This window comes from Musca autumnalis, unplaced genomic scaffold, assembly GCF_047663935.1.
Source record: "Musca autumnalis isolate F117 unplaced genomic scaffold, ASM4766393v1 scaffold_1, whole genome shotgun sequence".
Lineage (NCBI taxonomy): Eukaryota > Metazoa > Arthropoda > Insecta > Diptera > Muscidae > Musca > Musca autumnalis.
In genome coordinates, this window is record NW_027411644.1 from 221,421,333 (window position 1) to 221,439,568 (window position 18,236).

The window sequence follows — 18,236 nt, forward strand, 5'->3', positions numbered from 1 at the left end:
CGTTGTCAATGTCCATATTCGTAATTGTCAGGGATAGTGAGGAGGTTGCACTAGTGAGTGTAAAGACTGAGGGTGCCAAGGCACCCACACCTACATCAGTCGAAGGTTCATCTTGAGGTTTTTGGTTTTTTTGTTTAAATTTTGAATGTCCATGGGATATTGAGTTGTGGAGGAGCTGAGGTCTACCGCGGCATAGCCTCCTTACCACGGCAAGGGCATGATAATTACTACCTCGGTGTTAGGGGATCTCAGCAATTTTTTATTTGGTAGGAGATCGCTACCAAATATGTGTGTCACACATTCCAAAGATACACTATTGGTTTTGAGTGCACTGTATTGGTTTGTGACAGTAAAGATGGATAACCTTTGTTCGGTCACAACCCCCATATCAACACTCTAAGAAGCTGAGTGGAAGATTGTGGCGTCTATCCCCCGCATCGTGTCAAGATCGTTCTAACAGCGTATCACCTAACTTTCAGGATATGACTAAAACTTTGCGTCCAATGCGTAGCATTTTTAAACCATCCACAAAGGTAGTAGATTATTGAAATTGCGACCCATTGTGACATGATGCTTACCAGTATTCATCGCAACCCAAGTCTTGCAGGTTTAAGCTGTACTGTCGACGCAAAGGTAACGAGTGCATCTAAACCATTTTGGTGGTCCGCAGGTTTCTTCTTCATCTTTAAGTTCAAATGAATAACTTAGGTAAGGATAGGTTGTTATTGTAGCTGCATTGGTTTGATGCTTTTGGTTTCGGGTCAATCAGGTAGAAAGAACCCCCCGCTGCCGTTTCATTGAAGGTTAGGTTGTAGGATGCTCAGCTGTCATTGTTATAAACAGCTACTCCACTCGGTGACCTGCGGTCCATTATGTTCAACTAAAAAGAGAGAGAAAGGAGAGTAAATTGAAACTGGAAGGATGGGAGGGAGAGGTAGGGGTAGGTGAATAAAAGAGAGGGGCATATAGACGTCGGCAACCGTTGTAGGATGTTGCTGTAGGACACGATTAACTTGATATAAGTTGATAGTTTGCTGGACTGTTTGTTTATGAAGCGCCTTTAGCGAGGCCAGAGACACTCGGTCGATTTCCGATAGTGTGACATCTTGGATGTCGGGGCTGTAACGCCGGATATCCTTCAGGATGTGTTCAGGGCATTGTCGAACAGACGGTTATCGCTGGCTATGTGGTTTTTCGGCAATACACAAACACGCGACCCGAACTCAAAGAATGTTTTGAAAACATTCACATTTATGTCTGACCTCCTCTTGGTCGGTATTGAGTAGAGGATGGCTCCTATACGACAATATGGTGGTTGGGATGCGGAATCCTATGCAAATGCATATATGGTTAGGATGGTCGTAGAGAAAGTCTGATTAGACAGAAACTCGTTTTACCACAAAATAAAACGAATTAGGTCCAGAAATTTTTGCATATTTTACATATCGACAATATTTTGACATATTTTTTACATATTTGCATAAAATGAGCATATGCAAAACCATATGCAAAAATATATACAAGGATTTGTGGTCTAAAAATCCTACCGAAATTGCTGAAATATGGTATTAAGTCTTCGTTAGGGTTATGAAACTTTACACTTGAAATTAGTCCGCATGGGTCCACGTCTTCATATAGCCCCCATAGAACCATACCTCCCGATTTCCGATATTTTGAAGGTTGTGGCCTCAACATCGCACTTAAATGGCTGACATTTTGTATAAAGTCTTCGTTGGGAGTATAAAACTTTCCACCTGAAATTTGTCAGTATAGGTGCATGTCTTCATATAGCCCACATAGAACGGTAGCTCCGGATTTCTGGTATTTTGAAGGTTGTGGTCTCAATATCCCTCCTAAATGTGGCCTCAATATCTCTCCGAAATATCCGAAATTTAGTATTAAGTCTTCCTTGGGCGTATAAAACTTTCCACCCGAAATTTCTCGATATAGGTCCACGTCTTCATATAGCCCACATAGAACGGTACCTCCGGATTTCTGGTATTTTGAAGGTTGTGGTCTCAATATCCCTCCTAATTGGCTGAAACTTGGTATTAAGTCTTCCTTGGAGGTATAAAACATTCCACCTGAAATTGGTCGGTATTGGTCCACGTCCTCATATAGCCCCCATAGAACGGTACCTCTGGATTTCTGGTATTTAGGAGGTTGTGGCCTCAATATCTCTCCGAAATTGGTGAAATTCGGTATTAAGTCTTCCTTGGGGGTATAAAACTGTCCACCTGAAATTTGTCGGTATAGGTCCACGTCTTCATATAGCCCCCATAGTACGCTACCTCCCGATTTTCGGTATTTTGAAGGTTTTGGCCTCAATATCCCGCCGAAGTGGCTGAACTTTGGTATTAAGTCTTCCTTGGGGGTAAACAACTTTCCACCTAAAATTTGTCGGTTTAAGTTAAAACGATACCTCCCGATTTTCGGTATTTTGAAGGTTGAGGCTGTGGTTATACATTTCTCTATTTTATTGACTTGTCTGAAAAGGATTTTAAACAGAAAAATTGTACATACAAACATTTTTGCACCTATTATTTAAATATTTGTTGCATAAGAAAATATGTAATCAAAAGCCAAAAATATTCCCAGTCCCAAAATTTGACATGAATCGGACCAAAAATAGGTGTTGCATAACTAACTGCATGAACTGTCTAGAAGCAGCATCTTTGCATCCTTAAGCAGATGGTCCACACAATAGATTTGGACACATCCGGCAGCGGTTCGTATGGCATTGTTTTGGATGGTTTGCAACCCTTTCCACTTTAATACTTAGCGGCTAACTGCTTCGTAAGTAGTCAGCAAGATCTCCTTGTCCTTGCCCCAAGTGTTACCCGTGATTTCTTTGCCCAATACCCTACCTACTTTCTTTGTCAATGACTTGATGATTGCTGTGGATTTTGACGGTGATAAATATAAGTTTCTTTCCTTCAAAAACGTAGCCAGAGTGTTGAGATAGACATTGATTTTGTGCTCCAGTTCACTGATGCATACTATGGTGGCCATAATGGTGCAGTCATCTGGGTAGGTCGTCTGGAGGCGAAGGAAAATTAGAGACGTAAAAGTTAAACAGTAGGGGGAGATTGCAACTCTTGCTGTACGCCCTGTTCAACTTTCCCACTTCAATATTTCCACTTGTAAATCGGAAGACTATATCATTTCTCTCAATATTGCAGGCCCTGATACCCAGCAATATTTAAATAACCATACCACAAGTTTTTAATGAATAACATCGTAGGACAAATTTTCTTTAAAACTGCTGAGGATCGATCCATAATCCTCTCAGCAGATCAAATAAAGCCAACCTTCCGATTTTCACTAATGTTTGAACATTACTAACCTTGACCAAAATTCTGTCAAAATCTAGCCTGTAGAATCAAGTGTCATTTCTTCTTATCAGGTTTCGAGGTCTGAGTATGTGCCACAAGCCAGGGTTGACAGGAAATAGCAGAAGGATGTTGATATAGAAATTTGTTGGATACATACAAACCAGTCTCCCAGACGTTTTATTTGCTTCGGGCCTTTGCTAACTAAATTTAAAATTATCTTCATGTAAAAGTTGGCTTTGTATTTGTTTATATTCGTTTTGCTGTTTTTATGCTACATTACTAAATCGTACCATTGTATGTGTACAGCCCTGACTACAATATAAAGACCATCATGACCATCTATGCTTAAAACTATTAACAGGGTTCTCTCTAGCTACGGTCGGTGCCCTCATGACAAATCTTGAATAGCAATGATATAAACAGCCCAATAACACGTCAGTTAGATGATGCGAATGGTTTTCAAACATTACATTTTGCTACTGTGGACTCCGATTTTTTGTTCATCTAAGTACATATTTCCAATGCAGTTACAATTCATTAGTTTGTTCACTACTTCTTTCATATAAGGGGAAACGGATATGTTAATTATTAATTAACCTCTTTATTATGTCCAAAGTAAACGATGTTCTGTAGAAATTTCACTTTTAAATTTGTTACAAAATCTTTCAAAATTTAATGTTCTCATGTCGAAAATGTTAAAAAAAATAAAAATGTATTAAAGTTAACAACTTGTTGCTCCAAAAACACAACTGTTGTAAACTAGCACAGCTGTTTTGAACATTCACTTGTTTTTGTTTGTGTTGCTAAATATATGTTTCTGTTTTTTTTTTCTTTTTTAAGTTGAATTATTTCAATACTACGATTGTTTTCTACAATTATTTTTAGACAAATGACCTTAAGGCGGCCTGTGCCTGCCTGCCCGGTATGGTAGTTGAAACTCAAGTTTTTACTAATTGTTATCTTACTATTGTTGTTGTTTTGCTTAGTTTTTTCTTATGTGGTAAACTGTATTACTTGTTAATTTATGTTGATATTAAAATAGAACACACAACAATGAAATCTAGGCAAAAAATCGGTTTTGGTTTTTATTTGTTTTCAAATTTTAAGGTCCACATTAATTGGTAGATTAGGTTATATTATGAACCCTATATTCCCAGATCTGGGTGATACCAAGTTTTTGAATCATGTAAATATTATTCTTCGTATACCGACATAAAAGCCCTGTTACGTTTGTCTTACAAAAGTTTATTGAAATATGTTCTTCAGCAAAGAAATTAAAGCCGGCTGTGCTTGAATTTATTGAACAAATATACATATCATATTTAAAACGATTCAATGATAACGAACTTTAAATTCAATTAACATTCAATATGGTTTATTGAAGCAATATTTATGTCAAAAATGTTAACAAATGCTAATAATTTTCTATTTTATTTTACAGATAGATAATTATAAGTAAGGATACTACACAACACACTAAGAAGTAGAAAAGAAGGAGTACAACAACTACACATTTGAATTACAAAAGTCGTTTCGCCGCCAGCCCAACGTCTCAAAAGAAAGCAACACGATTTATGAGAAGGAAAGAAAAACACATTTAATTAACAAACAACAAAAAGTTGTTACAAAAAACATAATATTGGACGCCAAGAGGAAAAAGAGGGTAAATATAAATTTTATATCGTAATTTTAGTTTAATATTTATTTAACGCCACTTCTATACTTTATTTGCAGAAACTTTTAACAGAGAGGGAAACTCTGGTAATTTCATTATATTGAAAAACGCTCTTGTAGCGCCATCACAAACATAACGAACCCCTCCTCTTCGCACACACAACCCAACATTACCTAAATCTCACTCTAATCCACACACACACATCCAGACAACACAATGGAGTTACGTGTTGGCAATAAATATCGTCTTGGACGTAAAATTGGCTCCGGTTCCTTTGGTGATATCTATTTGGGCACAACAATCAACACAGGCGAAGAAGTTGCCATCAAATTAGAATGTATACGCACTAAACATCCTCAGCTACATATTGAATCAAAATTCTATAAAATAATGCGTGGCGGTATTGGTATACCGCGCATTATATGGTGTGGCAGTGAGGGTGATTATAATGTTATGGTGATGGAACTGCTGGGACCCTCACTTGAAGATCTATTCAATTTCTGCAATCGTCGTTTTACACTTAAGACCGTACTGCTGCTGGCCGATCAAATGATATCACGTATCGATTTTATACATTCGCGTGATTTTATACATCGAGACATAAAACCAGACAATTTCCTTATGGGCTTGGGAAAGAAGGGCAATTTGGTGTATATAATTGATTTTGGTTTGGCGAAAAAGTTCCGAGATTCCAGATCGATGAAACACATACCGTATCGGGAAAACAAAAATCTAACGGGCACAGCACGTTATGCCTCCATCAACACACATTTAGGTATCGAACAGTCAAGGCGTGATGATCTCGAGTCGTTGGGCTATGTGTTGATGTATTTTAATTTGGGAGCCCTACCGTGGCAAGGACTGAAGGCGGCCAACAAACGACAGAAATACGAACGTATTTCCGAAAAGAAACTCTCAACCACCATTGTGTCCCTGTGTAAAGGCTTCCCTAGTGAGTTTATTAACTATTTGAACTACTGCCGGCAATTGCATTTCGAACAACGTCCCGACTACTGTTATCTACGCAAAATGTTCCGCAATCTGTTTCATCGTTTGGGCTTCACATATGATTATGTGTTCGATTGGAATCTATTGAAATTCGGAGGTCCCAGAAATCCACAGGCATTGCAACAGGCCCAAGATGGCAATGGACAACAGGCAGCCCAAGAGGGTAATGGTCCCCAGACACAGCAGCAACAACAAACGGCCGCCCAGCAACAACATCCACACAATCAAAATCAAATTCCCGGTGCCGTGGCCACAGTGGGGGGTAGTGCAACCCAACAGCTGTTGAGCACAGGCGGTGCTGGCGGTCAAACACTGGTAAGCAGTAGCGGAGGTGGCATAATGGGTGCAGGCTCCCAAATGCTGGTAGGCGGCGGTGGAAATGGTGGTCTCACAATGGACGATTCAATGGCAGCCACAAATTCATCGCGCCCTCCCTACGATACACCTGAACGTCGTCCCTCGATTCGCATGCGCCCTGGCGGTGTTGTACAACCGGGTGGCGTGGTAGCCGATATACGAAATGCAAAATAATATCTTATCTTTTAGATTTCTATCAGAATCGTATCTATAATATTTTAATATTATATGTCGTTTATCTATCCTCTTAACTTGCGCGTCTCTAAATTTAGACACATTGTGGTAGCGGCGGCGGTGGCGGCAGCGACAACAACGGCGGTTGCGATGTCCGCCTTTCATAGAACAAAAAGCGCGCAGCCAGTCGCCACACAAAATAATAAAGAAAACAACGATCGCAAGCCGGAGCAGAGTGTGTGTGCCTGCCTGTCTGTGGCATCAGTTGTCTGTTGTGAGCAAAAGTGTGTATGTCGTCATGGCTCCTACTCTTATCCCTACTATATTACTGGCCCCTCTGCCCTTTGTACTACTCCCTCTGCCCCGCCCCAAACAAAAACACACACAAACATACATAACACACAATCACACATTTAGCTTGTAGAAACTTGTATATTTTTAGATGTTTTTATTAATTTCATTATTAAAAAACAAGGAAAAAACAAAAACGCAATTATAAGTTTTCCCCCCTTTTTTCTTAGAATATAAAAAAGCGAAGGAAAAATGAGAGAAAGAAACAAATCATTTCATAATATTATTCGTAATATATATAAAAATAACTTTCATACAACAAAAGAAAAAAACAAACAACAAAAGAAGAAGAATTAGTTTTGTGTTAAATTATTAATGGAAAAATGCAATTAGTTATTATTATTATATTTTTTGTTTATATAAAAAGAAAGCTAAAAGAATGTAAATGTAAAGTAAATGGCAAAAGGAAAAAAACAAAACATTTATGCGGGGAAAACAATTTTCAAAAACTTGCCATATATATTCAACCACTGACGCCAATTCCCAAAATATGGGTTTATTTTTCTTTTTTATTTTGAATGAATCATTTAAATGTAGTAGAAAATGAAAGCAAGTTTTGAAGTGTTCAATCCCCAGCAGCTATAACATACGACTGTATCTTTTTGTTCGTAAATCTTTTTGTTTTTTTTTTTTTCATTTTCACCATCTTTTTTTCTCTCCTTACCTTTAAAAACAAACTAAATTATATGTAATTAAATGCTTTAATTTGAAATGAACAGAAATAAATCTTAAATTATAATAATTAAAATAATAATAAACAACACTTTTATATGATTCTTGTAATTTTATACAAATAAATGAAGTTTATCCTAAAAAAACAAAAACGAAACAAATGAAAAATCCATTCATATTATTTTTTATTAAATTTTCTTCCCTCATTTCAACACGGTAAAATCAACTTTTTTGTGTAATTAAAATTTCAACTAGTTTTTGAATTAATTTTTTTCGTTTCAAAAATAAGTAGAGTTTGGGTTTATTTGTTTTGTAATTTATATTATTTTTTAGTAAGCTCATATTACAAATATTGAAACTTTTTTAAAGTGAGATTCCCTAAGGAATCATCGCAAAAAATTGTTATAGAAACCATTGAAGTTTTTCGCAAATTTTCTCGACAAACGTTAACGCATTGATGCTTGTCGTAATTTGTTTAATTTTAAACAGCCCAGTCATGATATCAACTCACCGTGAGTTGTTTCACTTTCTACTTTAAGTTGCATCGACAGAAAGACAAAACTCCCGGGGAGTTTACATTCATGATCGGGCTGAAAATCTGTTGTTTCAAAAACGAATGCAAAAGAGATTTTCTCCAGACTATTGAAATTTGTATTTTTACTTTCCTAGTATATTGGCCTGAGGAGTTCAGCAATTTTGGACCAATTTTTTGAAAGATTCCCATTGTGACATCTCCTATTCTCATTATATGGAAGCTAAAAATTTAAACAAAAAGGTAGTCAATCTAAGGAGAAAGATACCCATTCCTAAAAGATCTACACAAAATCTTTCTTATTTTTTTTTCTAGATATTCGGCAAATTTATAATTTACCAAAATAAGATAATACGGCAAGACAGAACTTGTACATGAAATTTGGGGATCGATTATTGAAAATTCAGCTCATAATTTAATTTTATAAAAACTATGAATTCCAATGCAAAATGCATTTTCAATTATTAAATTTGCTGACGGCATAATGCATAATCGACCTAACTGGCTTCCTAAATATCATTTGCGTTGCTCGATTAAACCTCTATAGAACATTCAATATAAAACTGTATTGAACTTTTCTATCGCCGTTAATCAAGAGTCGTTTTGAAAGTCGATATGTTCTTGTGAACATTACAACAGTGCAGTGCACAGTGGTAACTTAATTCCACAAATTTTGGCGGCTATATTGTGCGTTCTAACGAGATAAGTAATTATCCTACAATATATGTGTAAAAATACAGATTGAGGGATAGACCCCTTGTAAAGGTAACGCCGACCACCATACATTACACTGTCAACTGCTGCTGCCGATGAACGTATGTGATTGACTAGTGATTTTTTTCCTACAAACGATGCAATCGATTAGAACTAGAAAGTGAACTAGATCGTTCAATTGAACTAGATGCGAACGACTCTAATAACTATTACAAAGCCTAAGTCGAAGATTGCAATTTTTCATCCTGTATATCGACACCTCCATATAATAGTATGCTAAGTCTAAAAAGTGAGTTTTGCAGGAGAAGCTCTCAAAGTTTGAAATTTTTTTTGAACTTCAGTACTATGCTAAGTCAATATTTGTTTATAACTTCTGTTCGGATTGACCGATCATTACCAAAATTGGACAGAATTTAAGTTAAAGGACGTTCGACACCTCCAAATAATAGTTTGCTAATTCTGAAAAGAGAGTTTTGCAGGACAAGCTCTAAAAGTTTGGAAATTTCTTTGACCTTCAGTACTATGCTAAGTCAATATTTGTTTATAACTTCTGTTCGAATTGTCCGATCATTACCAAAATTTGACAGAATTTAAGTTAAAGGACGTTAAATATAAAAATGTAAAGAACTTGAAAACATGCTAAGTCGACTTAGCATTAGGGTGGGGCGATTTGTGTGGAAGGAAAAAAACCTTAATGAGCCCTTCGCGTTTCTGATTCCTGGGATTGAACTGAGTAAAAAAGTCCACTGGACCATATATCTACCGTGAAAATCGAGCCTCCCGATTTTGACTTTAAGTTTTTTATTGACGTTTTTTGGATATTTTGGCATATAACAGCCAAACCATTGAGATTTTCGATCCAACACAAAGACAAACATTGTAGCCAAGACAGTAATTGAAAACTCTCTAATACATCGCAAAAGCATTGGAACGCTCCTTCAGGCAGTTTTGGCCTTAAGAATGTGCAAACTTTTCTGAAAATGTCGGTAAATGACATTGTGCTACAAAATTTGACCCGAAAAATATTCAAGTGTTCTGATGCAAAATTATATCGTGTTGGGATCCATGGACAACGGCAATGCCTTTATTTCGTTTGGGTCACTTCGTTTTATTTTTTTATAACGGTAAAAGTAGTGAAAATCTGGGTTTCTTACATTTTAAAATTTAAACGGACATATCTTCTTTTTTCCACAACGGATTTCTTTTGATCCTTCTTCCTTTTAGAGGGGTGAATAATGTATTTTGAATAAGCTATTATTGTTTTAAATCGGTTAACAAATGGCTAAGTTATAGTGGTTTATGTCTGAAAACCCCCACAAAAAACCTATAAAGGAATTTCTCATCATTTTCAAAATAAATATTGAACAAAACAAAAAAACATTATATTTTTGAAAATGATGAGAAATTCCTTTATAGGTTTTTTGTGGGGGTTTTCAGACATAAACCACTATAACTTAGCCATTTGTTAACCGATTTAAAACAATAATAGCTTATTCAAAATACATTATTCACCCCTTTAAAAGGAAGAAGGATCAAAAGAAATCCGTTGTGGAAAAAAGAAGATATGTCCGTTTAAATTTTAAAATGTAAGAAACCCAGATTTTCACTACTTTTACCGTTATAAAAAAATAAAACGAAGTGACCCAAACGAAATAAAGGCATTGCCGTTGTCCATGGATCCCAACACGATATAATTTTGCATCAGAACACTTGAATATTTTTCGGGTCAAATTTTGTAGCACAATGTCATTTATCGACATTTTCCGATAAGTTTGCACATTCTTAAGGCCAAAACTGCCTGAAGGAGCGTTCCAATGCTTTTGCGATGTATTAGAGAGCTTTCAATTACTGTCTTGCCTACAATGTTTGTCTTTGTGTTGGATCGAAAATCTCAATGGTTTGGCTGTTATATGCCAAAATATCCAAAAAACGTCAATAAAAAACTTAAAGTCAAAATCGGGAGGCTCGATTTTCACGGTAGATATATGGTCCAGTAGACTTTTTTGCTCAGTTCAATCCCAGGAACCAGAAACGCGAAGGGCTCATTAAGGTTTTCAAATCGCCCCTGCCTACTTAGCATACTATTGTTTGGAGGCGTCGATATATGAAGAATATGAGAGAAAGACCAGTTTAGTCAATAATTAACGTTGTTATGGAATACATTTTCGATGTTTTCTAAACCCATGATGTCTTTAGCAATATTAATCAGGGAAAATATCTCGAGAAAAAAGGTTAGGGTATCTATCTCTTATTTACCAAAAATTCAGCGCTTCTTAGTGTGTAAAATGGGATGTTCAGTCGTATTCAATCAATTTCTTCTTCATTTGTACATAGGCTACATCCATACATATGTTTCCACAAACATCCCCGAGGATGCAAAGAAGAATTCTCTCATTATCTCAATGATCGACTTTTTATTGCCGAGTCCGAACATTGTGTCTTAAGACGTCGCCAAAATTGCTCTGAGTGTATTTTTGCCACCCTTGAGAATGAGATGTTGCCTGGATCGAACCCGGGCATACAGAGTGCAAGGCGGGCCTATAGACTACAATAGAGTTGTGCCAAAGGAACTATATGGAACTATCTAGTTCACTTCGCAGCTCCAATGACTCATATTTTTTCTATTTATTTTTCTATTTACATTTTATGATGGTACTCATACGTTTTGGAACTAGTACAAGGAACTAGGAACTAGATTACCCAACTCTAGACTACAATAGTCAATACCAGCATCATCCCATTAATAATTTAAAGAAGACAAAGAGTGAGTACCAGTCATCTATGGAAGTGATCTGGAACAAACTCTATTTAGGATCGTTACTCCTTATTTTTACACTAACGAACACTCACAATTGCATTCTTAAAATTAAAAATAATTTTGAAATTAAAATTTTAGCATGTTTTGCAGAACCTGCAAGAACTACTACTATCGATCTTTATTTTCAATTTTGGTTTTTTTATTCGACCTTAATAAGTGTTTGAAATTAAATAAATTGATCAAACTCGAGGTCTATTTATTTATTATTATTTTCTTTATAAATTTGTAAAAAAATTTCCAGTTTTTGACTGATTGGCTTGGATATTGTATAGAACCAGATTCCAACTGTCATCTCCCACATGTCCTCTTAAAATATCTCAATAATGTTGTGCAAGATCTTGATTTGAAAAGATTTTTATTTAAAAAATAATTTGATTTTGTTGTACTCATTTGGGGTTATTCTGAACACTTACTTACTCTTACTTTCTCCCTTAAGTTGAAACGGCCTTATGACAACAACTCACGGGAAATTTTCGTTCAGAATAACCCCCATTATGTGGCATGGGAAAAGTTTGCAAATTGTTCGGTATCAAAAAACAATAAGCTCAGTAATCGGTACAAGTGATGTTGATTGTCATATACAAATTTCCGAGAAACTCCATCATTTTATCCATCTTTCTCACCTATACTTTGAAATGGAATTTTCCCCAATTCTATGGAATGAAATTGCACCAATTTGCCAATTCAAAGAATCAGTTAAAGCTCCAATTTACTTCGAAGAAAGCGATTTCACTTTCACTTTATTTGTTTTTAAACAAATGCTTAGGATCGCAGTGTTTTGATTACTGCATTTTTTTTCATTTCTAAGATTTGACATTCAACTGTGTACGATGTTTGCTATACGAGACCCTGTGGCTCCATTAAAAAAAATCTAAAGTTAATTTCTGTTTGTTTCAAATTTTTTTCCGAATTCTTATAAATTTGCATATGATCGGCCTGATGGCTTCATGCAAATTCTATTACAATTTTTTAAAGAAATGTTATTGTAAGAACTTTTTTAACCATGCAAATGGTATGGCTGGCTTCCTAAACGCACCAACACATTGCAATTTTTAGATTTCGTCAAAATATTTCAGTTGTACACTAATGCTTTGTTCCTGCCTTGCAACTGCGAATGCATCAGAAATAAAAATGATACATGTTTGCTTTTTACCGCTTATTTTCAATTGCACTTTTTCGAACTACAGTTGTTTATACATTTCTCTGTTATTTGGAAAAGCTATTAACGCCATCATCTAACTTTTCTACAAAAAATTCCCATTTTCCTAAAAAGCCAACGAAAATGAAATAAATCCATTTATTCCAATATGTAACATTTGAATTTTTAATTTAACATGTTATAAGGCAATAGTATACAGATATAATTCATAACCCAGCAACAAAAGGAAATAAAATAAACAACAAACTATAGCTATTTATTCATATAAAGAAAAAATAGAGTAAACAAAAAAACCAAAATAATATGAAAAGATATGTAAAACAAACAAAAAAGGAACATAGTTTTAGACAAAAAAAGATACGAAACAAATCAAAATAACTGCTAAAAAATAATATAAACATTTTATTTTTTTCAATACAAAATATTTAAGCCAAAATATTTATTAAGTTACACATTTTAGATGTTTATAAAATTATTTCGTATAAAAATTGAAAATATTTAATGATAAATTTATTTTAAAGGGAGAGCCATAAAAACGGGATTTAATTTGTTTTGAAAAACCACATTTTTAATGAAGATGAATTTTACGCAATTGATGAAAGATGTTTCCAATTCATTGTTGCGCCTAAATAACGAATCCTGCAAAAATTTGTGAAAATCAATCGGCTCAGTTTTCTTTGAATGCCATATTCAATTGTATGTATCCGCTTAATATTTATTATGGGACATTCGTTTTATTTTTATAATATCAAAAGGCGAAATTCTAGAAACCCTATATTACGCTGAGGAGTTTACAACGGAATCAAATTCAGGCATTCAGAGTGTTACTTCCTATACCAATTTCAATAATATCCGAGAAGTGTCTAACTTTTGTTGGAGAGGTACCCAAAGAAATGTTTCGAACTTGATCTAAACTTTAAGGAGAAAGTGAGAAAACTCACGGGGATTTGATATTTATGATTGTGTTCACAAAGAAAAACACCTAAACATATAAGTTGGTATCTACAGTGCTGCTCAAAACAATTGCAACTCATATGCCTATATCACATTAACCACCATTATTATAAGCCTTCTTTTGTTATAGTTTAGATTTACCGAACAGATTTATAGCGTTCCGGTTAATTTAAAGTTAAAAGTGATGATTGAATTTCAATGAGGAACTTCTAAACATTAACTTTCAATGTAAAAATTATATTTTTAATGCCTCTAAATTGGTCTATTTTGCGTTTTTAAATCCATCAGATAGTAAAAGAACACATATGTATAATAATGGCCCTTAATCTATTTTTTGGGACATTTTGTGTTTTGAAATATATTTATTTTTGTAATTTGATTCTTTATTGACCCTACTTTCAAGATTTAAAAATTATTCAGTTTTTTTACACTTATGTTAAAAAATGTGTAAAATATCGGAGGATCCCGTATTTTAGCCTGCTCAAAACATTTGGAACTTCGTGGTTCGAGTATCTATTACTTCATTTTTGACGCGTTTTTATAGTCATTTTTGACATTTACCCCTGTTTGCTCAGAAAAAAACTGTGTTTTGTGTTTTTGTATGTTCTGTAACGAATATACAAAAAAAACAAAATATACAGGTATGTGATGGAAAACGATTCGACTCGTTTTGCCATAAATCGAAATCGTATATCTCTAATTTTTGTGAATATTTTAATGAAATTGAAAATGGATTTTAAAAATATACAAACAAGGAGCGTTTGCGAAGCAAAACTATCAGGGCAATCATGAAAAAAAATTCCGTGCGGAATTTGCTCCCTTTCCCCAATTTTACAATTTTTTATTTCCATATTTATGTACAAAAAGGGAATATTTTTGTCGTTTCGGCGAGAATATTCCATAATTAAGCGATTCTATTAATGTTAAAAGTTTAAAGGACTTGTTTATAAAAAAATGGATTTTTTAAATTTATTTTCCTTGCGGAAAATTCCGAGGGAAATATTCATGATTGCCCTGTATATATATCATCAAAGGCACTCCGATTATATACCATTTCGATTCTCCAAATCAAGTCGATTCGGTTTTCATCACATACCTGATAGTCTATTTCTGAACAAAAACCATGTAAATGCACAAAACGACCACGAAAACGCGACAGAATCGATTAGTTGTCAATGAGAGCCGTACCTAAAATTTTCTGAGCGACATTTTTGCAGAACATTTCGAAGCTGAAAAACGTCATCTTGTGGTACTTTCACAGCGGCTCTTAAAATAAAGGACGAAAAGGACATTGATGGAAGCGAGTAAGAAGGTCGAAGTGCTCTACGAAAATAATCCTCATTCGATTCGACTGAAGATATGTCATTTCAAAAATAAGCTAAAGCAACAGTGAACAAAGATATAACGCTAATTCCTGACCGCTTACAGGGTCTCTAGCAAAAACTTCATCACGCCATAACGCGGAAGTTCGACTTCCGACAGATTCGACGGCGGATCTGTCCTTCGGGGTTCTTAATATACTCACCAAGGCCTTTCTTCTCCAAGAGGAATTTTCCGTGCCCCAGACTTTCACCTCCATTTTGTTGCACAGTGTAATCAGAAGAAGGTGACAAAAAGCTTCCATGGAGGAATACATTTTATCCCACCTATGTTTACTTTTGACAGATAAGTATGCGCAAAACAAGACATGACTAATTTTCTAAGAAAAACAGAAGTTATGGCCATAAATTTGTATCAAAGATTTGCAAAAATGTTCATTTATGGAAATTGTGGATGCTTCGTAGTCCAAAAATAAACATAAGAATTGTAAAATATTTAAAATTGAGCTAGATACCGTGTAAAAAGTACTAAAATAGCCAAAAGGTGGGAAGTAGGTGGATGGACAACTACATCTACTGCAGGGGATAATAATCAAATAATTATGCATATTATTAATTAAGCAGAGATCTCAGAGGTCATAAACAGATGTCAAATAAAGGCTTAACACAGATAAATCTCTATAAACTCCTCCGATACATACCATGGATACCGGTAAAACAATATAGGCAAATTTTAAGAAACTGTAAATTCCAGGAAATTTTCAATTTTTCATTGTTGTAAAATCAATATTTGAGTTATATGAATCGAAAAAATGTACTTGATCACCCATGTCGAATGATGATCAATTTGTCCCCTTATACAAAAAAGGTGACCCAATAGGTAGAAGGTGTTTTATATTGACCTGGAGGTATTTTATGGACAGAGATGGTACTGGAGGCATGAGGTCGAGATATTTATTATATTCAAAAACTAACCGGACATATAACATGTCAAAATCGCACCACACCACAGATGTCGTATAACAGGGTGTTTTGGCATAATACCGTCACTAAACGTATATAACCACGTAAAACTAGTAATTTTTTTGAAAATATTTTTTGTGTCCTTATCGCATCCGATCAGATTAAGTGATCTGAATTCATATAGGAGGTTCCGGGACCCTAAAATGGACTCTACGCTATTAAATATCGAAAAAAACATTGGTATTTAACAAGTATCCTTAGAGACAAGAATCCAAAGGATGTATTAATTTATTTAGTTAACTGGATACATTTATGATGCGACCAGATAGTACATAAAAAGTGACAATATATTATCAAAACAATACTTCCCTCCGATTTTAAATCAAATTTTCTCAATTGCAAATGTTTTGAGCAGGCACAAAAGTGAGTCCAAGCTTTGTTTTGTACATTTTTGTAAAATAAGTGCAACTATTGTAAATTATTTTTTAAATCTCTAAAAATGGGTCAATAAACAATCAAATTACAAAAATATTTGCGTTTCAAATCCATAAATTACCTCAGAACTATGTAAAAAGTGAAGTAGTCATTCCAGTTGCAAATGTTTTGAGCAGCACTGTACTCTAAATTGCTAAATTCACTCCAAATTATCTGAAACGACGGATTTGGTATTAACAAATTTTTATTTTGACCATTTATCATTTTTACCATATTTAGGTTAGAACCATTTCTCATTCCGCTTGCTTAAAAAGCGAACAAGAGTCCAAGAACACTTGGAAGATATGCAAGCAAGTAACGGGGTGGATTTCGTAGTGCCACTTATAAGTCATTCTCTTGGAAAAGGACATCATAGACCTATGAAATATCAAAAGAAACATGATGTTTTTGGGTTAAAAATAACATTTATTTTATTGATACGACAAATCGGTATTACCTATGGCGTTGAAATACGAGGAAAGAAACGTGACCGATTTTGGTTACGACTGCATATAAAAATAAAATCAATTTAAAAATAATTTTTAGGCAATAATTATTGAAATATATTGGAAAAGAGCTAAAATAAAGCAAAGTTTTACAACCTTTATTAATTTCCTTAATATTTGGCTTGTGTTTTATCAGATGAACAGCTTTCTATTGAAAATCTGTTACGAGTCCCCATATAACAATTCATGCAATGCAAATTTCCCAATTCTTTTAAAAAAGATTATTACAAATGAATTGTTTTACAATTAAACAATAACCCTACGAGTGCGCTAACATCTACAAAAACGTCTACGCCAAACAATCATTTTGATTGTAAAAACTGTAGAGTTGGGTTTTCTTCTGGATTAAAAGTTTAAAGGTGATCTAATAACAATTCTATCAGGCATGTCACAGATTCCGATCGGAATGGTTGCAATTCCGAAATTTCATTTCGATCGTTTTTGTCTTAGCTTCTTTAGATTCCGATCGATTTTGTGAAGTCAAAAAACTTAATTATTTATTTTAAATGCGAAATTAAATGTAAATTTGTTAATAAAACAACATTTTAATTATTTCTAAGTGTTTTTAGAGTGTTTTAAAGTGGCAGATTTAAACAAAATAAAAATACAATTCCGTTTGCAAAATCAAAAGTGGTTTCATTCCGAAAAATTCTTAGTTTTTCGTTTTCTGTAGAAGCTAAATACGGAATCAATTCCACTTTCGATCGGAATTCGTTTCTGTGACATGCCTGTATATTTTTTTTTACAAAAAGAGCTCTTTATATTTTTGCTTTTTAGCACAAATACATTCATAATACCAATGAGTCGTTACGACACGCCATCTTGCAATTTTGGCTGTGACAAAGCCAACCGTGCTTAAAACGAGAGTGGGTTCACAATCCGTTCATCTATATATTTTCGTATTGTGAGCTTTCTGTTGGTTACCGGGACACTATGACATTGTCGGTCACTGTCTCCCAATATTACAGAAATCAGTGTCATTTCATTAGCAAACTCGATTACTCCTATATGTACAGTTCTGAGGCTCATCTGACCAGTTATATCGAGTCACAGAACTTCTTCCTTACTTCTACTCAACAAGGCCGAGGGTCATCACGGGATACTGCTATGTAATATCCAGAACTTGTTAGTTGTAATATCCAGAACTTGTTAGTTGTAATATCCAGAACTTGTTAGTTGTAAAAAAAAGTGTCTTACTGCAGGCTATGTGAGGATGAGAAGGAAA

General features: G+C 34.6%; 1 protein-coding gene and 1 long non-coding RNA gene across 4 annotated transcripts in view; one reads left to right on the plus strand and one right to left on the minus strand.

The window, feature by feature from the left end:
- Window positions 1–7,740, plus strand: part of dco (discs overgrown casein kinase 1) — a 32,771-nt gene extending 25,031 nt beyond the window's left edge. For all 3 annotated transcript variants that reach the window (XM_073960223.1, XM_073960221.1, XM_073960222.1), the window contains exons 2-3: window positions 4,777–4,998; window positions 5,070–7,740. In XM_073960223.1, coding sequence (XP_073816324.1) covers window positions 5,227–6,549 — 1,323 coding nt within the window. In that variant the 5' untranslated portion in view covers window positions 4,777–4,998; window positions 5,070–5,226 and the 3' untranslated portion in view covers window positions 6,550–7,740. The remainder of the gene's footprint in view (window positions 1–4,776; window positions 4,999–5,069) is intronic.
- Window positions 7,741–12,932: 5,192 nt separating this feature from the next.
- On the minus strand, window positions 12,933–17,873 carry LOC141389155 (uncharacterized). Its single transcript, XR_012408995.1, has 3 exons — window positions 16,963–17,873; window positions 16,737–16,883; window positions 12,933–16,679 (listed from the first exon to the last, which is right to left on the minus strand). It is a non-coding gene; the product is annotated as an uncharacterized lncRNA (long non-coding RNA).
- Between the last annotated feature and the right edge of the window lie 363 nt (window positions 17,874–18,236).